This window comes from Pogoniulus pusillus, chromosome 13, assembly GCF_015220805.1.
Source record: "Pogoniulus pusillus isolate bPogPus1 chromosome 13, bPogPus1.pri, whole genome shotgun sequence".
Classification (NCBI taxonomy): Eukaryota; Metazoa; Chordata; class Aves; order Piciformes; family Lybiidae; genus Pogoniulus; species Pogoniulus pusillus.
Genome location: NC_087276.1, coordinates 3290481 through 3314240, shown reverse-complemented (window position 1 = coordinate 3314240; position 23760 = coordinate 3290481). Strand labels below are relative to the sequence as shown.

At 49.6% G+C, this 23760-nt stretch overlaps 1 protein-coding gene across 1 annotated transcript in view; it reads left to right on the top strand.

Moving 5' to 3' along the window:
• Positions 1-23213, top strand: part of DOCK10 (dedicator of cytokinesis 10) — a 243408-nt gene extending 220195 nt beyond the window's left edge. The window contains exons 50-56 of the mRNA XM_064152795.1: positions 1315-1428; positions 8518-8664; positions 12564-12774; positions 15823-16013; positions 17568-17668; positions 19603-19741; positions 22825-23213. Coding sequence (XP_064008865.1) covers positions 1315-1428; positions 8518-8664; positions 12564-12774; positions 15823-16013; positions 17568-17668; positions 19603-19741; positions 22825-22944 — 1023 coding nt within the window. The 3' untranslated portion in view covers positions 22945-23213. The remainder of the gene's footprint in view (positions 1-1314; positions 1429-8517; positions 8665-12563; positions 12775-15822; positions 16014-17567; positions 17669-19602; positions 19742-22824) is intronic.
• Positions 23214-23760: the final 547 nt, after the last annotated feature.

Here is a 23760-nt window from a genome sequence, read left to right as displayed (position 1 = left end):
TCATGTCCAGGCTGAATCTCCCTACCTCCAGCTTTGCTCCGTTCCCCCCAGTCCTGTCACTCCCTGACAGCCTCAAAAGTCCCTCCCCAGCTTTTTTGTAGCCCACTTCAGATGCTGGAAGGCCACAAGAAGGTCACCTGGGAGCCTCCTCTGCTCCAGCCTGCACAGCCCCAACTCTTGCAGTCTGTGCTCACAGCAGAGCTGCTGCAGCCTCTGAGCATCCTCCTGGCTCTGCTCTGGACACACTCCAGCATCTCCACATCCCTCTTGTCACAGGGGCTCCAAACTGGATGCAGCGTGTTCCTCGCTGACTTCTGCTTTCAATTTTGCTGGTTTCTAGTGGGTAGCATTGAGATAACTGCTGAGGGAGCAGGTCCTCAGGTTTTAACTTAACTGTAGTCGTGGTTCACTATCCCAAGAAAGTGCTTTTCTGGTGGCAGCTGTGGATAGCATATCTTTGCATGGAGCTGGGAGCTGCTTGGAATTGTAGGCACCCTGCTCCTGCCTGCACAAAGGGTTCTCTGACCTCTCAGTAGATCCCTACTGCTGTCAGGTAGTGGGATGCTTCTCTTCCTGTGTGACCACTACCACAAAACTTCTCAGAAGGTGATAGCAACCTTGAAAGGAGCCATTAAGTGGCATGGCTCAGTGTGATGATTTGGGAGTTACCTGCTCTCCCATTCTCATGAACTCACCCAGACTAGACTCCGTGGGCTGGAAGTTAAGGAATGAAGCTTTGTATTCACAGCTTCATACAATATACAAGCAGCTACTTACACTATTTATATACAGAAATATGCAAGTGAAAGGTCATACAGAAACACAGCAGCCCTCCCAGAAACCAGAGTCCCCAGCAGGGGCTCCCAACCACCCTTCCACCTCCTTTCCACCCCTCTACCTTGTCTCAGGCTTTGCCTTATGGTCAAGGTGAGCTGCAAGGGGGGTTAGATGCAGAATTAGTTGGGTTGTGCAGCAAAGGCCCAGGGAGAAAGCACAGGCACCGACAGAGAGACACACACACACTGTCATATCTATATTTGTGTTCCTGCTTTTATCCATCCCAGCAAGCCTATGAGTGCAGCAGACATCACCATTGTTGCCTTTTCACAGCCTAGCATCTAATTCTCCTCACCAAAATATTCCAATTAGCCTCAAACCAGCAGACTGAGCTATTCTCTCAGCGTGCACTGCCATCTCTGCAAAGGTTTGTGACCCCAGTGAAGGCAAGTCATGCTCGTGCCGAGCTGTGGTGACATGTCCCAGAGGATTCACCCCCTCTCACTTCTCCTCCCCCTCCCTCCTTTCTCCACGCAGAGGCTGTCTGACTTGTACTACGACATCCACCGCTCGTACCTGAAGGTAGCAGAAGTGGTGAACTCCGAGAAGCGTCTCTTCGGGCGGTATTACCGTGTGGCATTTTACGGGCAGGTACGTCGACCCCTGCTCTTTTGTCTCTGTTGCGGAGGGCAGGAATTGATACGTGGCCGAGTCGGGAATTTATCAAAAACAGTTATTTTTTATTTTCCCAAAAACTCGCCCCCACAACTCTATATACAAAGATTAATGTAGTTTGATAAGCAGATTCAGTTGCATGAGAATTAATCTACCAGGATACCATCAATAATCTGACTATATTGAAGTCAGAAGTTGGAAAAGGACTCAGCTATTAATTAATAGCGGTTTCTTACTAAATTAAGCTAAGCCAAATCACTCACTCAGGCTGGCTCCTGCGGTCTGTGTTCCTCCTCCAGCAGCTGCAGGTGAATCGTTAAGGGTCGTTAGGCACACAAAGGTGTCAGTAGGAAAGCAAATCCCTGAAGGTCTCTGCAGTCCAGGCACAGGGGAGTGTGTGAGCTCAGGCAGACACATACGTCCAGGCACAGGCAAACTCCAAAGCGGGAACCCCAAAGGCAGGAAGACCCCCAATAGTTATAACCTTGGCTAGACAAAGGGCAGAGTTACCACACCTTAGGCGCGACAGCGCACGGCCAGTCCCAGCCTGGCTCCAGCTCGGGAACTCACGGGGCAGTCCCCGCCCCCTTCACGGGGCAGTCGCCGCCCCCTTCACGGCTGCAGGGCAGGCGAGGGGGGGGGAAACCAGGCGGCTTTTCCCCTTTCCCCCCCGAAGTCTGGGCAGGAGAGGAATTTAGGGGTACAGGACTCCAGGACAGTCTCCAAGGATTCCAGCCACCTTCTTCTAATCCTGAAGTATTCTGGGGAAGCTAAGCCAGGGAAACACTTGGCAGTCAGTGAGTCCTAGGGCAGGAGGTGTCTCGTGGGTCAGGCTTCAAGCAGGACGAGAGAGAGCTCTCAGTTGCATCTGCGTGAACTGCTGCTGTGGATTTAGTGGTGTGATGGAGAACAGACTCCTACATCAGCTTTAGTTCTTGACATCGTTAAGCAAAACTAAGACTAGGACAGGGCAGGTTTTTACAGGGTAAAGCTTAAATAAACCCAGGAAAAACGTTGTTATATGGCTCTCTCCTTTACTAGAGCTTAAAGCAGAGCAGCAGGCAGTAGATGTTCTGGTGTGTTCCTCGCTGACTCTGGCTTCTGCTTTCAAGCCACCTCCAATGCTGTGCAGTATACTGTAGAATAGTTTTAGTCCCTCTGCTGTGCTTCAGCATCTCAGAAGCATTATTTTCTGCTTTCTTCCACTACAAACCAGTGTAGCCATCCAGCATGTTCCTTTGAGACCTGGTTTGGGCAAGCATACAGTTTCCTTTAAAGCAGTAAGGTGTGTGAACAACAGACTGATGTGAATCATTCTGTTTGATAACTAGATTTTAATGCAGAAATTTGCTCTTTTCTCCTTTTGATCTTATTCAAGGCTGTGGTAAGTCTAGTTCTTTTGCATGCTTTGTTTTAATTCTCCTCACACATCCTCCATCCTTCCCTTTACTGCTACTTAGTGTTAACTCTCCTCTGCTCTCAGTTCTCTGGTTCATGGCAGATGAATAACGTGGTTTCATTCATCACTGCGTCCTGCACACTAACTTTGGTTTGTTCCCTCACCTGAATTACTTATCCTGTTGCTGTGTTGTGTGTGCACTGTGGGGCCCAATGCTGCATCACTTCACCTCAGTGGAAGTTCTTCTCTCAGCTTCACTGGGAACAGGATTGGACCCCTTCTTCCTCTGTTGAAGAGCTTGGTGCAGCATTAATGCTGTTTGAATGTCAGTCTGCTTTCCTGGCCTGAGCAGCAGCTCCAGAGAGGGAGGGCTGTGGGATCAGTCTGTGGTGTGGCCTCCTTCCTGGTAGTCCTTTGTGGGAGCAAGCAAATTGGGAGTCAGAGGCAAATGGCAAGTCCTGGGTCTTCATAGCAAAGCTGAACTTGGCAAGAACTTGGAAGGTGAGCTGCACCAGAGGAAGGGCAAAGTTCTCCTTATGCCTGACCTTCATCAAAATGGGGAAAAATTGGACTCTTCTTGCAGCTTCTTGCCAGGGCTCTTGCACAGAGAGCAAATTTTAAGTGGGTAATTTATCTGCAGCAGTTCTGTTGAACTGGAAAACCTCTGTTACAGCACCACAACTTTTCAGCTGCCAGTGCCACACGGGCAACTTCATTTAAACAGCTTTAGTGCTCTGAAGTATCTGAATTTTTCATAGCTGTGTGTTGCTCAGTCTGTTCCCTGGTGCCCCAGGCACTGAACTCTAAATGCACCCCAACACTGCTCCCTCCTGGAGGAGAGATGGGGCCACTCTGTGTTGCTCCGTGGAGAGCCAGCGACAAAAGCGTGTGGCACAGTGCAAATGTTTAAAGGTGGATCATTCCCAGCCGTGTTATTTGTGCCTCATTCACCCAGGAAGATAGGAGTGGGTGTACAGAAGGAAGAAAGGAGGGTTTACCCGTACACAGCACCATGCTGGGTGTGGAAGCAGCAGATGGAGCTTGACCTGGAAGAAGAAACAGAGAGAACAGTCTGTTCCTGGTTGTGCTTGCATGTTTTTCCCTTTGGAAGGTTTTCTTCCTCTGTTCCTGTTTTTCCTTTGTGCCACTTGCTTCTGTTTTGGCTGTGCAAGTGGAAAGGCTCGGGGGCTTCTGTCCTTCTGTTGCTAAGAGTATCACAGACCTCCATGAGGGAAGCAGTCACAGTGCCCAGTTCATTTAGGATATTAAAAACCAGTTCCCTTTTTCCATGCTTCTGGCAGACTGTGCATACTTCCTCCCAAAAGCTGATGGCTGCAGGTTCCACCAGTGTTACACAGCCCAGTAAAGCAATGGGCATCGCTCTGCTGAGGCCATACAAAGGGAACACCACAGCAGAGAAGTCGGAAGCAGGTGTGGGATGCAGCGTGTGCAGGAATGGGATGCTCCATGTGCAGGATGTGGTTGCTGCATTGCTGGAGAGCCCCTCTGGAAGAAGGGTTGGAACAGAAGTGGTCCTTAGGGAGGATGCAGCCGGTTGCTTTCGCCAGAGAGCTGTATTTGCTAGCTTAGAGGGACAGATCAGGTAGCAGCTGCTGCTTCAGACTGCTAGTTCCGCCGAGGGCCTTTGGTGACACCATCTCGTTGCACCACCAAGTGGTGACATAAGCCAGCGCTTGTGGTTTCACTCAGAGGAGCGGATAGAGACGTTCAATGTCTGTTCTGAGTTAAAATCCAAGGGGTAAAAACGCCCTTGAATATGTTGAATAACTGAAAACTCACCCTTTGCTGCTAAGCCAAGATGTTCAAGCCTTGTTTTGAGAGCAGGTAGGTGAAGGCAGAGCAGAGGTTGTGTTCTCCTGCCTGTGCAAGAAGCTGCAGAAGTTGGAAGCCAGGTTTTAGCATTTGGTAAGCTCCCTGCAGGTTTGTGTCTGAAGAGCAGATGCTTCCCCTTTTCCAAATGTGATAAACCAGCTCTGGCTTCCTCACCAGCGGGTACCAGCTGCTCACTAACCGCAGCAGGAGACCCTCGCGTGGTACAGGCAGGAAAGGAGCAGTGAGGTAGTGACTGTCGGCAGGTGAGGCAGAAGGCTTTGCCTTGCCACACTGGCTGTGGAGAGGGTTTGTGTTCTTCCAGCAAAGGCACCTTGACTGTGAGCTCCAAGGCTGGTATCTGAGGGTGCACAGAGAGGAAAAAGGCAGCATGGTCAAAACTTGTCTCCCAATACCTCAGAGCTCACTGGAGACCAGGGAGGTGGTAGAGTAGCTGTCCCTGGAGGTGTTCAAGCAAAGCCTGGATGAGGCACTTAGTGCCATGGTCTAGTTGACTGGATAGGGCTGGGTGCTAGGTTGGACTGGATGAGCTTGGAGGTCTCTTCCAACCTGGTGGATTCCATGATTCTATGATCTCACTGTCATTACATTCAACTGCTCCCTAGGATAGTTTCCATCTCTAAGGCTGTGTTGCCCTTGCAGGGCAAAACCAGCCAGTGTGAAAATAATCCAGGGATATGCATTGGTAATGGAACCTTGGCTGCTTAGTGTTTCAGAATCCTAGAATCAGAGGGTATTTGGCTCCTGGAAAGTGTTTAATCTTGCTGTCAATAGTCTTTGCCAGACATATAGCATATGGCAGGCATGATTATTTATAGCTTGCAATTAACTTCTGCTTGTCACTTGTCAGCTGAAATTCTGTAGGGAATATGTACTTAAAAGATGTCTCTTGCCTTAGAGACAAGACTAAATCTGTTAGCTGTTTGTCTTCAGGTAGTGTTTTTCTTCTTTAAGGAAAGCCATTAACACAGATACCATCTTAGTGTGCCACGCAGCATCAGCACACAGCTTTGGCACCTCCATATAAACAGTTAACATGCACAGAATTGGCACTGAAAAGCATAAACTGGAGTATTCCAGGGCACTTGCTATCGGATTAATTTGGAAAACATGACTTTGTTGTTGTGGAAAACACTGAGTAGTAACAGAAAACAGATGCCTTTTGACAATGGCAATCCTCTCTGAGTATGGCTGCACGAAACCCATGAGGCTTTCCACCATAAACCAGTTTTGCTTCACAATATCACACAGTATCACACAGTATCACCAAGGTTGGAAGAGACCTCACAGATCAAGTCCAACCCTTTACCACAGAGCTCAAGGCCAGACCATGGCACCAAGTGCCACGTCCAGTCCTGCCTTGAACAGCTCCAGGGACGGCGACTCCACCACCTCCCCGGGCAGCCCATTCCAGTGTCCAATGACTCACTCAGTGAAGAACTTTCTCCTCACCTCCAGCCTAAATCTCCCCTGGCACAGCCTGAGGCTGTGTCCTCTTGTTCTGGTGCTGGCCACCTGAGAGAAGAGAGCAACCTCCTCCTGGCCACAACCTCCCCTCAGGTAGTTGTAGACAGCAATAAGGTCTCCCCTGAGCCTCCTCTTCTCCAGGCTAACCAATCCCAGCTCCCTCAGCCTCTCCTCGTAGGGCTGTGCTCAAGGCCTCTCCCCAGCCTCGTCGCCCTTCTCTGGACACGCTCAAGCATCTCAATGTCCCTCCTAAACTGGGGGGCCCAGAACTGAACACAGCACTCAAGGTGTGGTCTAACCAGTGCAGAGTCCAGGGGCAGAATGACCTCCCTGCTCCTGCTGGCCACACCATTCCTGATGCAGGCCAGGATGCCACTGGCTCTCTTGGCCACCTGGGCACACTGCTGGCTCATGTTCAGGCAGGCATCAATCAGCACCCCCAGATCCCTCTCTGTCTGGCTGCTCTCAGCCACTCCGACCCCAGCCTGTATCTCTGCATGGGGTTGTTGTGGCCAAAGTGCAGCACCCTGCACTTGGAGCTATTGAACACCATCCCATTGGACTCTGCCCATCTGTGCAGGCAGTCAAGGTCCTGCTGCAGAGCCCTTCTGCCCTCCAACCCAGCCACATCTGCCCCCAGCTTGGTGTCATCTGCAAACCTGCTGATGACTGACTCGGTGGAAACGGGATCAGAAACCGGGATATGGTCCTGCAGATCGTTCCTCAGTGAATCCCACAGACACTCAATTGCCCAACTCACACAGTGTTTATAGGGTGCCGGCTTCTGAGCTCTAGATTTGTTGTCTAATTACCTGTGAAGTTCTTCATATGCCTGTGGGGTTTAATTGCTGATACTGCTAAAAGCTGTGTGATGTTAAAATGTCACAGTCAGAAGATGACGCTCCCAGCTAAGCTGCTGCTGATGATGTTGGTCACTGGTGTCCAGTAATGCCCACTGGGCTCTGGGCATGTCCCAGATTAAAAGAGAAGCCAGAGATACGTTTATTTGTTAATCATAGAATGGTTTAGGTTGGAAGGGACCTCAAGGATCATCCAGTTCCAACCCCCTGCCATAGGTTAGGGACACCTTCCACTAAAGCAGGTCATTCAAGGCCTCATCCAACCTGGCCTTGAACACATCCAGGGAGAGAGCAGCCGCAGCCTCCCTGAGCAACCTGTGCCAGTGTCTCACCACCCTCACTGGAAAGAGCCCTTTTAGAATCATAGAATCAACCACATTGGAGGAGACCTCCAAGATCATCCAGTCCAACCTAGCACCCAGCCCTAGCCAGTCAACCAGACCATGGCACTAAGTGCCTCAGCCAGGCTTGGCTTCAACACCTCCAGGCACAGTGACTCCACCACCTCCCTGGGCAGCCCATTCCAATGCCAATCACTCTCTCTGCCAATAACTTCCTCCTAACATCCAACCTAGACGTGCCCTGACACAACCTTGAGACTGTGTCTCATTCTTCTGTTGCCTCTTGTCTGGCAGAAGAGACCAACCCTACCTGGCTGCAGCCTCCCTTCAGGTAGTTGTAGACAGCAATGAGGTCACCCCTGAATCGTCTCAGAAGGCCTTTCCTAACACCTAGTTTGAATCTCCCCTCTGCCAGTTCAAACCCATTCCCCCTTGTCCTGTTATTACAAGTCCTTGTCAATAGTCCCTCCCCAGCCTGCCTGTAGGTCCCCTTCAGATACTGGAAGGCCACTCTAAGGTCTCCTTGAAGCCTTCTCTTCTCCAGGCTGAAGAGCCCCAACTCTTGTAGCCTGTCTTCATAATCCCTGTTGAAAGAAATTGTAGGGTTGTTGTTTTCCTAATCAAACACTGAACTTTACAGAAAACTGGTTTTAATTCAGTCTGGTGTGTCGAGAAGTTTGCCTTAGTCAGTAATTCTGGAGGCCAAAGTTTAAATAGATTTCAACATGAAAGAATGCCTAGGCAATAGAACAAGGGGATGGAGTCTGAAGTTGTGGCAGGGGAGGTCTAGGCTGGATGTGAGGAGGAAGTTGTTGGCAGAGAGAGTGATTGGCATTGGAATGGGCTGCCCAGGGAGGTGGTGGAGTCGGCATCCCTGGAGATATTGAAGCAAAGCCTGGCTGGGGCACTTAGTGCCATGGTCTGGTTGCTTGGCTAGGGCTGGGTGCTAGGTTGGACTGGCTGAGCTTGGAGGTCTCTTCCAACCTGCTTGATTCTCTGATTCTATGATCACTTATTGCTGCTGCTGGGAGTGGCACATGGGATTATGTGTTTTACAGGCAACCTTGATTCCTGCTGTAACCACCTCTCATTCAGGCTTCCCCCTCCCTGTCGTGTTCACTGCATCCTTCTGTTTCTTCCCAAACAGGGTTTCTTTGAAGAAGAGGAAGGTAAGGAGTATATCTACAAAGAACCCAAATTAACTGGCTTGTCTGAGATCTCCCAGAGGCTGCTGAAGCTTTATGCAGACAAGTTTGGAATAGATAACGTGAAGATCATCCAGGATTCCAACAAGGTACAAAAGCTGAGCAGCTCTTGCATGAGAATGAAAACTCTGTGCGTGGTTTGGTTTAGGAAGAAATGGGAACTCAGTGTGTGTAAACTGACATGACCTGGGTTTGCAAGCAGAAAACAAGCTGATAGCATGGCAGGTGCTGTATGGAACCCACAGTGTTACAACAGAGCATCCCTGTTTGTGGGAAAAGAGCATACTCCATCATGTGGAGACTAGAAGGCTTTGAGGAGACCTTATTGTGGCCTTTCAGTATCTGAAGGGGGCCTACAGGAAGGCTGGGGAGGGACTACTGACAGGGTCTTATAATGGCAGGATGGGGTGAATGGGTTTGAACTGGCAGAGGGGAGATTGAAAGTAGATGCTAGGAAAGGGTTCTTTGCAGTGAGGGTGGTGAGACACTGGCACAGGTTGAGAGTGGTGAGACACTGGCACAGGTTGCCCAGAGAGGTTGTGGAGCACAGAAGCACCCAATGTGATCAAAGATCACATTGGGTGCTTCTGTGCTCCACAACCTCCCTGGAGGTGTTCAAGACCAGGTTGGATGAGGTCTTGAGCAACCTGTTCTAGTGAGAGGTGTCCCTGCCTATGGCAGGGAGTTGGAACTGGATGATCTTTGAGGTTCCTTCCAACCTAAACTATCCTATGATTCTGTGTGCCTGCAGAGAGTGGGCAGATGGTTACTGCAGTGCAGAAGCAGGTCATCTCCTCTCTCATTTCTCTCTCATCCACTTTTGCCAATGGCTGTGTTCAAAAATCTTAGTGTTCTGTGCTGGTTTGAGTGTTCCCTGCTCCCCCCACGCTTTGGAAATCACCCAGACTAGACTCAGCATCTCTGGAAATTGAGTGAAGGTTATATTTACAGCTGGCACAATAGACAAGCAGAGATTTACAGTACATACAGAAATATCAGTCTCACAGTATCATCAGGGTTGGAAGAGACCTCACAGATCATCAAGTCCAACCCTTTACCACAGAGCTCAAGGCCAGACCATGGCACCAAGTGCCACGTCCAGTCCTGCCTTGAACAGCTCCAGGGACAGCGACTCCACCACCTCCCCGGGCAGCCCATTCCAGTGTCCAATGACTCTCTCAGGGAAGAACTTTCTCCTCACCTCCAGCCTAAATCTCCCCTGGCACAGCCTGAGGCTGTGTCCTCTTGTTCTGGTGCTGGCCACCTGAGAGAAGAGAGCAACCTCCTCCTGGCCACAACCTCCCCTCAGGTAGTTGTAGACAGCAATAAGGTCTCCCCTGAGCCTCCTCTTCTCCAGGCTAACCAATCCCAGCTCCCTCAGCCTCTCCTCGTAGGGCTGTGCTCAAGGCCTCTCCCCAGCCTCGTCGCCCTTCTCTGGACACACTCAAGCATCTCAATGTCCCTCCTAAACTGGGGGGCCCAGAACTGAACACAGCACTCAAGGTGTGGTCTAAGCAGTGCAGAGTCCAGGGGCAGAATGACCTCCCTGCTCCTGCTGACCACACCATTCCTGATGCAGGCCAGGATGCCACTGGCTCTCTTGGCCACCTGGGCACACTGCTGGCTCATGTTCAGGTGGGTATCAATCAGCACCCCCAGATCCCTCTCTGTCTGGCTGCTCTCAGCCACTCTGTCCTCAGCCTGTATCTCTGCATGGGGTTGTTGTGGCCAAAGTGCAGCACCCTGCACTTGGAGCTATTGAACACCATCCCATTGGACTCTGCCCATCTGTCCAGGCGGTCAAGGTCCTGCTGCAGAGCCCTTCTGCCCTCCAACCCAGCCACAGCTGCCCCCAGCTTGGTGTCATCTGCAAACTTGCTGATGACTGACTCCATGCCCTCATCCAGATCATCTATGAAGATGTTAAAGAGGATGGGGCCCAGCACTGATCCCTGAGGGACACCACTAGTGACAGCTGCCAGCTGGATGTGGCACCATTCACCACCACTCTCTGGGGCTGGCCCTCCAGCCAGTTCCTAACCCAGCACAGAAATATACAAGTTAGAAGTAATACAGAAACACAGCAGCCCTCCCAGAAACCTGAGTCCCCAGGAGGGGCTCCCAACCACCCTTCTACCTTCTCCCACCCCTCTCTCTGCCTTACCCTAGATGTTGCCTTGTGCCCAAAGAAGGTTAAAGGGTCAGCCAGAAGGGTTAGGAAGCAGGTGGATTAGTCACACAGATGGCAGGTTAGGTTAGAGAGAGAAGTGCAGCCCAAAGCCCAGACAGAAAGCTTCTCTGTTATCCATATTTACATTCTTGTTCTTATACATCTCAGCAAGCCTGTGAGTGAAGTAGACATCACCATTGTTTCCACCTGTAATCTACTTCTTCTCACTAAAACATTCTAGCTAGCTTCAAACTAGCACATGTTCTTTGGGGCCTCTCCTTTAAATACCTTTGTATTCTTCTGTGGTCCGAACGTTAGTGTTGGCAGTCTCAGTTTTCTTTGGCATCGCTAAATGTTGCAGAATGGCTAAAGGAAAATGGACATGACTTAGAGGTGGGCAAGCAGGATGAGTGTATAGAACTAAATTAAGGCTGTGCTAGGCCACACTGAAGAAACAAAGGCAGCATTTAATATAACTAGCTAGGGAGGCACTGTCCTTGACGAGTCAGCAGACAACTCAGGCAGAGCAGAATCCAGCTAACCCTGAACGAGATAAGAAAGTAGGTTTGCAGCTTGCAGCTGCACGTAGCAAGTAGGTGCCCCATGCAAATGGGGTATTTAGGGATTCAGCCATTTAGCTTCTTGCATGTGTGCATATATTATCTGTAACACATATAAGCACTCCTCTACTGAATAAAGTTGTCACTCGCTTTTGATCCACTCTGGATTGTGCAGTGTCCTTGCATGGTGAGATCAGCCCTTCTCCGCGAGATCTGCCCCGCCGCAGCTGGGCCCCATCCTCTTTAACATCTGCATAGATGATCTGGATGAGGGCATGCAGTCAGCCATCAGCAAGTGTGCAGATGACACTAAGCTGGAGGCAGATGTGGCTGGGTTGGAGGGCAGAAGGGCTCTGCAGCAGGACCTTGACCGCCTGCACAGATGGGCAGAGTCCAAGGGGATGGAGTTCAATAGCTCCAAGTGCAGGGTGCTGCACTTTGGCCACAACAACCCCATGCAGAGATACAGGCTGGGGTCGGAGTGGCTGGAGAGCAGCCAGACAGAGAGGGATCTGGGGGTGCTGATTGATACCCACCTGAACATGAGCCAGCAGTGTGCCCAGGTGGCCAAGAGAGCCAGTGGCATCCTGGCCTGCATCAGGAATGGTGTGGCCAGCAGGAGCAGGGAGGTCATTCTGCCCCTGGACTCTGCACTGGTTAGACCACACCTTGAGTGCTGTGTTCAGTTCTGGGCCCCCCAGTTTAGGAGGGACATTGAGATGCTTGAGCGTGTCCAGAGAAGGGCAACGAGGCTGGGGAGAGGCCTTGAGCACAGCCCTACAAGGAGAGGCTGAGGGAGCTGGGATTGGTTAGCCTGGAGAAGAGGAGGCTCAGGGGAGACCTTATTGCTGTCTGCAACTACCTGAGGGGAGGTTGTGGCCAGGAGGAGGTTGCTCTCTTCTCTCAGGTGGCCAGCACCAGAACAAGAGGACACAGCCTCAGGCTGTGCCAGGGGAAATTTAGGCTGGAGGTGAGGAGAAAGTTCTTCCCTGAGAGAGTCATTGGACACTGGAATGGGCTGCCCGGGGAGGTGGTGGAGTCGCCGTCCCTGGAGCTGTTCAAGGCAGGACTGGACGTGGCACTTGGTGCCATGGTCTGGCCTTGAGCTCTGTGGTAAAGGGTTGGACTTGATGATCTGTGAGGTCTCTTCCAACCCTGATGATACTGGGATACTGTGATAAAAGTGTTGAAATAAAGCAGCTGCCTTGGAAGCTCCTCAGACTCAGCAGAATCCCATTGTCTTCCACTGTCAATGCAGGTCAACCCCAAAGACCTGGACCCTAAATACGCCTATATCCAGGTGACCTATGTCACGCCTTTCTTTGAAGAGAAGGAAGCCGAAGATCGGAAGACAGACTTTGAAATGCACCACAACATCAACCGCTTCGTCTTCGAGACGCCCTTCACGCTCTCCGGGAAGAAGCACGGCGGCGTGGAGGAGCAGTGCAAGCGGCGCACCGTCCTCACCAGTACGTGTGCTCGGGCTGCTCCCCCTGCCCCTCCGCTCAGCCTTTCTGCAGGCACTGGGCACAGAGCCAGGGGGAAGCTCACAGTGTCCCTTGGCCAAGGAGGAGCTTGCTGGCAGTCCTGTTGACCCTCCTAGGGAAGGTTGTTTCCGTTGCTGGAGTGAGTCATCAGCTGTCTGCTTTTAGCTTCTCACCGACAGCCTGACTGTGCTGGCAGTGATCTTAACTGGGGAGCAGCTCTGCCCCGGGTAGCTCAGCACTCAGGAGCGCTCTTCTTTTGCTAGTGAACAACTCCAAGTAGGTTGCCTGTGCTGCTACAGAGAGTAAAGCTTTATTAACAGATAGCAATTTCTGTACGAAATGGCAGTAAGATACATTAGATAGCACTCTGCCCCCTCCTCTGCCCCCCTGCTTCTCCCCCCGCTGCCCCTCCTCTCTCTGCCCCTCCTCTCTCTGCCCCTCCTCGCTCTGTCCCTCCTCTCTCTGCCCCTCCTCTCTCTGCCCCTCCTCTCTCTGCCCCTCCTCGCTCTGTCCCTCCTCTCTCTGCCCCTCCTCTCTCTGCCCCTCCTCTCTCTTCCCCTCCTCTCTCTTCCCCTCCTCTCTCTTCCCCTCCTCTCTTTTCCCCTCCTCTCTTTTCCCCTCCTCTCTCTTCCCCTCCTCTCTCTTCCCCTCCTCTCTCTGCCCCTCCTCTCTTCCCCTCCTCTCTTCCCCTCCTCTCTCTTCCCCTCCTCTCTCTGCCCCTCCTCTCTCTGCCCCTCCTCTCTCTGCCCCTCCTCTCTCAGCCCCTCCTCTCTCTGCCCCTCCTCTCTTCCCCTCCTCTCTTCCCCTCCTCTCTCTGCCTCTCCTCTCTCTGCCCCTCCTCTCTTCCCCTCCTCTCTCTTCCCCTCCTCTCTCTTCCCCTCCTCTCTCTTCCCCTCCTCTCTCTTCCCCTCCTCTCTTTTTCCCTCCTCTCTCTTCCCCTCCTCTCTCTTCCCCTTCTCTCTCTTCCCCTCCTCTCCTCTCTTCCCCTCCTCTCCTCTCTTCCCCGCCTCTCCTCTCTTCCCCTCCTCTCCTCTCTTCCCCTCCTCTCTTCCCCTCCTCTCCTCTCTTCCCCTCCTCTCTCTGCCCCTCCTCTCTTTTCCCCTCCTCTCTTTTCCCCTCCTCTCTCTGCCCCTCCTCTCTCTGCCCCTCCTCTCTCTGCCCCTCCCCCCCCCTCCTCCCTTCCTCTGTCCTGCCTCTTCCTCCTCTCTTCCTCCTCCTTCCCCTCCTCCCCCCCTCCTCTGTGCCCCCTCTTCCTCTCCTCTTCCCCCACTTGAAGTGGTAAACATCCTTGGAGGGGTTTAAAGGCTGTGTAAATTGGTGCTGAGGGGCATGGTTTAGTGGTGACCTGGCAGTGCTGGGTCAACTGTTGCACTTGACCATCTTAAAGGTCTTTTCCAACCAGAACAGTTCTGTGATCTCTGAGTGGGTGATAACCAGTTCAGCTAAACCAGAGGCTCCTGCCTCTGCCCAGGGAGGTGGTGGAGTCACCATCCCTGGAGATGTTCAAGCAAAGGCTGGATGAGGCACTTGATGCCACGTTCTAGTTGACTGGATAGGGCTGGGTGCTAGGTTTCTGGATGAGCTTGGAGGTCTCTTCCAACCTGGTTGATTCTGTTATTCTAAGTGTTTTGAGCTGCCTGAAGTTCATTCTGGGCTCATCATGTGCTGTTTTCATTCAGAAGAAGAAATCTTTGGATTATGAAAGCTGAGCAATGAGAGCTTTTTGCCACGTGAATGTGACAGAGCTGAGTAGCAAATGGGATGAGTTCAAAGGGAAGTGCTTCTCCAGCAACTGGTACATCAAAATTCCATTTTAACCTGCTGTGTCTCATCTGGTGATTACAATTTGTATGGATTTATGACAATAGAATCGTAGAATCAACCAGGCTGGAAGAGACCTCCAAGTTCAGCCAGCCCAACCTAGCACCCAGCCCTGGCCAGTCAACCAGACCATGGCACTAAGTGCCCCAGCCAGGCTTGGCTTCAGCACCTCCAGGGACATCAACTCCACCACCTCCCTGGGCAGCCCATTCCAATGCCAATCACTCTCTCTGCCAACAACTTCCTCCTCACATCCAGCCTAGACCTCCCCTGCCACAGCTTGAGACTGTGTCCCCTTGTTCTGTTGCTGCTTGCCTGGCAGCAGAGCCCAACCCCACCTGGCTATAGCCTACCCTGAGATAGTTGCAGACAGCAATGAGCTCTGCCCTGAGCCTCCTCTTCTGCAGGCTGCACACCCCCAGCTCCCTCAGCCTCTCCTCACAGGGCTCTGCTCCAGGCCCCTCTCCAGCTTTGCTGCCCTTCTCTGGACACCTTCCAGCACCTCAACATCTCTCTTGAACTGAGGAGCCCAGAACTGGACACAGCACTCAAGCTGTGGCCTGAGCAGTGCTGAGCACAGGGGCACAAGAACCTCCCTTGTCCTGCTGCCCACACTGCTCCTGAGCCAGCCCAGGATGCCATTGGCTCTGCTGCCCACCTGGGCACTGCTGCCTCCTCTTCAGCTCCTCTCTACCAGCACCCCCAGCTCCCTCTCTGCCTGGCTGCTCTCAGCCACTCTGTCCCCAGCCTGTAGCACTGCTTGGGGTTGTTGTGGCCAAAGTGCAGAACCCTGCACTTGGCCTTGTTCAATCTCATCCCATTGGCCTCTACCCACCCAGCCTGTCCAGGTTCCTCTGCAGGGCTCTCCTACCCTCCAACAGCTCCACACTGCTCCTAGCTTGGTGTCATCTGCAAACTTACCTATGCTGGACTCAATCTCCTGGTCCAGATCATCAATAAAAATGTTGAACAGGACTGTGCCCAGCACTGATCCTTGGGGAACACCACTGGTGACAGCTGCCAGCTGGATGTGGCACCATTCACCAAGACTGATAAAGCCCAAAGTTATCACCTTGACATAACAGTTGTTGCTTTAGAGTTGTTTTGTTTGGATGAGACCTTTAAGCTCATCAAGTCCAGCTAGATGAAGCAGCAGAAATGCTCTCCTGCTGGCTGAGTTTCTCTGGTCCTTCTCTTGCTCCTGAGCAGCCAGTCACTTGTTCCCCTACGTGAAGAAGCGCATCCAGGTCATAAGCCAAACCAGCACGGAGCTGAACCCCATCGAAGTGGCGATCGATGAGATGTCCAAAAAGGTTTCAGAGCTCAATCAGCTTTGCACAATGGAGGAAGTGGACATGATCCGACTGCAGCTGAAGCTCCAAGGCAGTGTCAGTGTCAAGGTAATGACTCTTTTTGGTTGTTGGGTTTTGGGGGTGTTTTGGGGTTGGTTTGGGGGTTTTGCTTGTTTGTTTGGGGGTTTTGTTTTGCTTTCAGTGCAGCTACCTGGTTTTGTATTTTGATTTCCTCCACTCCAGACACTTTTTGTCTGTTTTATATCTCTGGTCTCATCTTGTGTACCAGTGCTGCTGGAAGTCACTCTACAAATGTAAAGCAGTGGAAAGCTTCCCACTGATCTCAGTGCAGCTGCAACTAGGCTGGATGTTAGGAGGAAGTTGTTGGCAGAGAGAGTGATTGGCATTGGAATGGGCTGCCCAGGGAGGTGGTGGAGTCACTGTGCCTGGAGGTGTTGAAGCAAAGCCTGGCTGGGGCACTTAGTGCCATGGTCTGGTTGGTTGGGCAGGGCTGGGTGCTAGGTTGGGCTGGATGATCTTGGAGGTCTCTTCCAGCCTGGTTGATTCTATGATTCTATTTCAGTACCACCTTCTCTAAAGAGATGTTAGGACCTTTCTAACTTGAACACACAACTGATCACCCACACAAGTCTACAGATACTTTAAAAGAAGTTATGTTAGGACTGGTCAAGTCATTTCCTACTTAGAATAATTAAGATGGGTAAGAGATTTGTGTATGTCTTTTAGAATCATAGAATCACAGAATCAGTCAGGGTTAGAAAGGACCACAAGAAGCAGCCAGTTCCAACCCCCCTGCCACGGGCAGGGACACCCTACCCTAGAGCAGGCTGCACACAGCCTCAGCCAGCCTGGCCTTAAACACCTCCAGCCATGGGGCCTCAACCACCTCCCTGGGCAACCCATTCCAGCCTCTCACCACTCTCATGCTCAACAACTTCCTCCTCACCTCCACTCTCAGTCTCACCACCTCCAGCTTTGCTCCCTTCCCCCCATTCCTGTCACACCCTGACCACCTCAAAAGTCCCTCCCCAGCTTTTTTGTAGCCCCCTTCAGATGCTGGAAGGCCACAAGAAGGTCACCTGGGAGCCTCCTCTGCTCCAGACTCAACAGCCCCAACTCTTTCAGTCTGTGCCCACAGCAGAGCTGCTGCAGCCCTCTGAGCATCCTCCTGGCCCTTCTCTGGACACACTCCAGCATCTCCACATCCCTCTTGTCCCAGGGGCTCCAGAACTGGATGCAGGACTCCAGGTGATATCTCAGCAGAGCAGAGTAGAGGGGGAGAATCCCCTCCCTGGCCCTGCTGGCCACACTTCTGCTGCTGCAGCCCAGGCTCTGCTTGGCTTTCTGGGCTGCAAGTGCACACTGCTGGCTCCTGCTGAGCTTCTCATCCAGCTGCACCACTCTCTCCTCAGGGCTTCTGTCTTTTGAGATGCTTAACTAGCAGAAGGCTTTAAAGACCAGCAGATATCAAGAGTTTGGGTGAGGTTGGTCTCTTCCAACCAAAACAATTCTGTGATTCTTCCTCAGAACCCCTCAGGTTCCATCCAGGTGACAGGAGGAGGGAGGTGATGCTCCTCAGGCAGTCCCTAAGCCTGGACACAACAGAAAATGACAGAGTTACTGATTTTTCCCCCTCCCCAGGTAAATGCTGGACCCATGGCCTACGCTCGAGCTTTTCTTGAGGAGACAAATGCCAAGAGATATCCTGATAATCAAGTTAAGCTTCTGAAGGAAATCTTCAGGTAACCATTGAGTTTAGACTTTCCACTCTCTGCGTAGCATAAGTGGAACGTGAAACGAGGCTGAATTGAACCAGATGAATTTGCATCTTCACTTGCCCCATCTTGCAAGAAAAGATTGAGTGAAGTTTTGGGCTTTTGCTCTTGATCTGAGGATGACTTCTAAGGTTCAGTTCTAACACGGTGCAGTTTGCAAGAAGAGGTATAATGGTGTGGTTAGATAGACAGGTAGGTAGTACTGTGTGCAATTCTGGAGCCTCCAGCACAAGAAGGACATGGAACTGTTGGAGGCAGTCCAGAGGAGGGCCACAAAGATGCTCAGAGGGCTGCAGCAGCTCTGCTATGAGGACAGGCTACAAGAGTTGGGTCTCTGCAGCCTGGAGAAGGGAAGGCTTCGAGGAGACCTTAGAGTGGCCTTCCAGTATCTGAAGGAGGCCTACAGGAAGGCTGGGGAGGGACTTGCCATTGGAACAGGCTGCCCAGGGAGGTGGTGGAGTTACTGTCCCTGGAGGTGTTCAAAAAAGCCTGGACAAGGCACTTAGTGCCATGGTCTGGTTGATTGGATAGGGTTGGGTTCTAGGTCAGACTGGATGAGCTTGGAGGTCTCTTCCAACCTGGCTGATTGTATGATTCTGTGACTGTTGCCAATGCTTGTAATGACAGGACAAGGGGGAATGGGTTTGAACTAGCAGAGGGGAGCTTGAAAGTAGATGTTGGGAAAGGGTTCTTTGCTGTGGGGGTGGTGAGACACTGGCACAGGTTGCCCAGGGAGGTTGTGGAGCACAGAAGCACCCAATGTGATCAAAGATCTTCTGTGCTCCACAACCTCCCTGGATGTGTTGAAGGCCAGGTTGGATGAGGCCTTGAGCAACCTGTTCTAGTGGGAGGTGTCCCTGCTTATGGCAGGGGGTTGGAACTGGCTGAGCTTTGAGGCCCCTTCCAACCTAAACCATTCTATGGTTAGATGGATGGGTGAATGGCTAGATGGATGGATAGATAGATGGATGGATAGATGGATGGATAGATGGATAGATATACAGATAGATAGATAGATAGATAGATAGATAGATAGATAGATAGATAGATGGATAGATAGATAGATGGATAGATAGATAGATAAATGGATGGATAGATGCATGGATGGATAGATAGATAAATGGATGGATAGATAGATAGATAGATAGATAAATGGATGGATAGATAAATGGATAAATGGATGGATAGATAAATGGATTAATAGATAGATAGATAGATAGATAGATAGATGGATAGATGGATGGATAGGTGGATGGATAGATAAATGGATGGATAGATAGATAAATGGATAGATGGATGGATGGATGGATGGATGGATGGATAGATAGATAAATGGATGGATGGATAGATAAATGGATAGATAGATGGATAGATACATGGATGGATGGATAGATGGATGGATGGTTAGATGGATGGATCGATAGATAAATGGATGGATAGATAGATGGATGGATGGATAGATGGATGGATAGATACATGGATGGATAGATAGATGGATGGATGGATAGATAGATGGATGGATAGATAGATAAATGGATGGATAGATAGATAAATGGATTAATAGATAGATAGATGGATAGATAGATAGATAGATAGGTGGATGGATGGATGGATAGATAAATGGATGGATAGATAGATAAATGGATAGATGGATGGATGGATGGATAGATAAATGGATGGATGGATAGATAAATGGATAGATAGATGGATAGATACATGGATGGATGGATAGATAGATAGATAGATAGATAGATAGATGGATAGATAGATGGATGGATGGTTTGATGGATGGATAGCTAGATAAATGGATGGATAGATAGATGGATGGATAGGTTGGCAGGCTGGCTTCTTTTCCTTACTACAAAATGTGTGTGTTGTTGTTTGTGGTTCTGTGCCTGCAGGCAGTTCGCAGAAGCATGTGGGCATGCTCTTGATGTCAACGAACGCCTAATTAAGGAGGACCAATTTGAATATCAGGGAGAGATGAAGTCTCATTATAAGGACATGCTCAATGAGCTCTCTGCAGTCATGAACGAACAGGTTAGATCACCCATTTTGATGCTGGCTGGGCTGAATGAGGGCAGTTATTTGTGTCTTCCAGAGACAGATGAAGCAGTACAGCAAAGTACTAGAAGTAAAACCTCACAGTGACTGAGAAAATGCAATTTACTCCTCCTTTCCCTCTCTTTGTTTTTAGATCCAACTAAATTATGCCTAATGAATCTGATTGATCCAAAAATATTTGCCTTTTACCAGCCAGAAAGTTGACTGTTCAGGAGGTTAAATGCAGCCTGAGGTCTGGAGGCATAGAAAGACAATCAGTTAAGCTGCAACGTTGTGCTGTACTTGCTTTTATCCTGCAGCTGTGATCAAGTTAATTAAAACAGTAAATTGTTTTTAAGAGCTGGCTTGTAACTGGAGGGGATACCTGCTCTTCATATTCAGCTTTCAGACTCATTCCTTTTCTGTTTTCCTCTATTTAAGTCCACTGTCAAAAATACACACCATGTGTTTCAGCTGCTGGCAGCTTCAGAGGGATGAGCTTGGCCACATGATGTGAAATGCATCCCACAGTGTTGAAACAGCCCAGAATACACTTGCAGTTATTCTGTTGCTGTGTCTCCACTGGTACTTTTTATGATGCTTTCTGGTTTACTTTGCATATTGAGCACTTCAGCATACTACAGTGCAAATTCAATCCTGCCCCAGTTATTTCTCTGCATGCTTCTGTAGGCCACCTTAGATGGCATCTGAGATATACTTCTTCTCTAGCCATCATACCGCATTTCCAGGTGCCTACAGCACACTTCAGCACTGCTTGTGCACAGAGCTGCCTTGTTTAACCATTAGTATCAGTGATGGCATCTCAAAGAGGTGTCTAAGGGGCATCCCACTAGACCACACTGTATTATTCAGCTTCACAAGGGAATATGAGTTTGCCAGGGAGGGTAATATGAGTTTGCCAGAGTTTTTGGCCCACTTGGTACACTTACTGTGGGATTGAGAGTGTAGAGCTCTGTAGTGTGGTTTTGAAGGTTTGGTGTGTGCTGGGAGGGGTTAATGTCAGCAATGGTTGCAGTTCTGCTTCCTCTGTCAGTGTAGAAAGATTTGTGAACCTCAAGCATTCCAGCAAGTTTCTCATAACTGGCATTTATCACTTTGCTGCATTAAGGGTCTCGTTTGTTATGCAGTCTCCATGCCTCTCCCCTGGAGGTTACTTTGGCCATTAGTCAGTGTGCCTAGGCAGAGCCATATGTCTTGTGCTCCCCAGAAGAACAGAAGATGCATGGACAGCTTAAATGAGTCAGGAGCAGCCCATGAGTTTCAGCATCCATGAGATATTTGGTGATTTTTATTAAGCACTCCCCCCCCATGTTTACACCAGCAAGCTCTGAGCTTTCTGGATGTCAGTGAAAAGAGTAAATGATACAGAATTACTTGCAGGCAGCAGTGTTTCATATGTAAAGTGAAGAGTTCATCCAGCAAAAGTCAAAATCATCATCTGAGTGATGGTCAAATTATCTGAATGAATCACAGCTACGCCATCTGAATGCAAAAGTCCACACTGGAGACCCATCTGTAACTGGCAGCCCTACGAGCAACAGCCTGGTTTTCCAGGCAGCCTTTTGGGCTTTTGTGGAGAACTCTGCTCCTCCTGCAATGTACCCATGAGTTCCCCATTTCTCAGCCAAGCACTGCTTGCAGAGGAATCCCAGGCTGTAAACTGTGGCTGCAATATCTCACAGATGGAAAGCTTGAGGCTCTCTTGTCACTGTGCATTGCACCAGTTCAGATTTGCCATCTTTCCCTTTGTCGTGCTCAGGAGGGTTTTGTCTGCTCCCCCCCACTGACAGTGACTCTTTCATCACCATGTTTTTCTCTTGTTTTCTTCTGTTTTGTTTTTCTTCTCTGACAGCTCTGTCATGGTCCTTGCTTATACAGCTTCTCTTCTTCCCTGTCTAACATTTCCCTCAATACTATAGCCAAAAGTGGTATGTTCATTTTTTTTTCTTACATCTATTTTGGTTTCTTTTGGTGTCATGTACTTCCCTCACTCACTGCTTTTCCTACTTGGAATGTTTGTTTAGTTCTGTGTCCAGTGACTCCCTTGCTTGGGTAGTTAAAAAGGAGAAGCTGTGTGTCTGATTTCTTGCCCATGAGCAGTGTTGAGGTGCATGTTCTTCAGCACTGCAGCAGCTTCCACCTGAACGTGAAGAAAAACTTCTGTGAGGGTGCTGGAGCCCTGCAACAGGCTACCCAGAGAGGTTGTGGAGTCTCCTTCTCTGGAGAGATTCCAAACTCACCTGGGTGCTGTGATCTTGGGCAACCTGCTGTGGGTGACCCTGCTTTAGTAGGGTGGTTGGGCTGGATAACCTCTGCAGGTCTCCTTCTCTGGAGAGATTCCAAACTCACCTGGGTGCTGTGATCTTGGGCAGCCTGCTGTGGGTGACCCTGCTTTAGTAGGGTGGTTGGGCTGGATAACCTCTGCAGGTCTCCTTCTCTGGGGAGATTCCAAACTCACCTGGGTGCTGTGATCTTGGGCAACCTGCTGTGGGTGATCCTGCTTTAGTAGGGTGGTTGGGCTGGATAACCTCTGCAGGTCTCCTTCTCTGGAGAGATTCCAAACTCACCTGGGTGCTGTGATCTTGGGCAACCTGCTGTGGGTGACCCTGCTTTAGTAGGGTGGTTGGGCTGGATAACCTCTGCAGGTCCCTTCCAAGCTGCACCATGCAGGGATTCTGGAATGCTAGTTGTGATGTTGGGGAGGCAGTGGGGCAACTCAGCAAGAACTTCCTAATGCAAAAGCATGGCTCTAGACCATTCCCCAGCTTCCTTCCCTGCTTTAGACACTCTCCACGTAGGTGACCTCTCAGCTGTGTTTGTGTGAGAGCTGTTAGAGAAACATAGCTCAGCACCAGCTTAGCTCGGTCCCAGTTTCTTCCCCAGCTGCAGTTTCTGCTCACCTCTGGATGCCCAGGCAAAGGTCCCTTTTGGCCTGTCAGATCCTTAGCATTGCTGTCTAATGACAAGTGGGAGATTCTCACTTAGACAAAGAGCATTTCAGGCAGCTCAGCTCTCTCTCTCAGCTTCACATCTGTTGTTCTTTTCTCTTTCATGAGAAGATTGCCTACAAGGAGGACCCAGCAAAGCAGCAAGGAATGGAGCGCACCTACTCACGGGTCATCAATAAAGCCAACCTGGCTGTGCCAGCACCAACCACCCTGGCAAACCTTGATGCTTGACCGTGGCCTTGGCAAGCCCAGGGGTGACCTGGGAGGACCTTTTTTAGTTCTTTGGGGTTTTGGTGGTTTTTTTTTTTCCCCTTTTAGATTAATAGTACTGAAAATTAATCATGGACAATGCCAGGGAGAGGATCTGGGGGGGGTTGATTTTAATTTATTGGAAGCCTTCACAGTGTTGTATTTGGAACCTGCAAGCTTGACTCTTTTTTTTCTTTTGGTTTTTATTATGGTGATGATTTTTTGTTTTTTATCCTACCCCAATATTTGCACATCCCAAATATTTTTCTTTTTGTTCTTTTTTTTTCATTTATTTAAAATTTTCTATTTTTTTTCTTTTTCTTTTTTTCATTTTTCCTTTATTCTTTTTCTATTTCTTTCTTTTTTTCTTTTTTCCTTTTTTCTATTTTTTTTTCTTTATTCTATTTTCTTTTTTTTCCCTATTTTTCCCTTTTCTTTTTCTCTTTTTTTCTCTCTTATTTTTTCCTTTTCTTTTTTCTCTATTTTCTTTTTTCTCCTTTTTCTTTCTTTTTTTCTTCTCCATTTTCTTTTTTATTTTTTATTTTTTCTTTTCCTTTTTCTTTTTTCTATTTTCTTTATTTTTCTTTTTTACCTTGTTTATTTTTTTCCTTTTTAAAATTTTTCCTTTATTCTTTTTCTTTCTTTCTTTTTTCTTTTTTCCTTTTTCTTTCCTTTTCTTTCATTTTCCTTCCTTCTTCTTTCCTTCTTCTTTCCTTCTCCTTCCCTTCTTCTTTTCTTTTTCTTTCTTTTTCTTTTCTCTCTCTTTCTCTTTTTTTATTTTTTTTCCTTTTCTTCTTT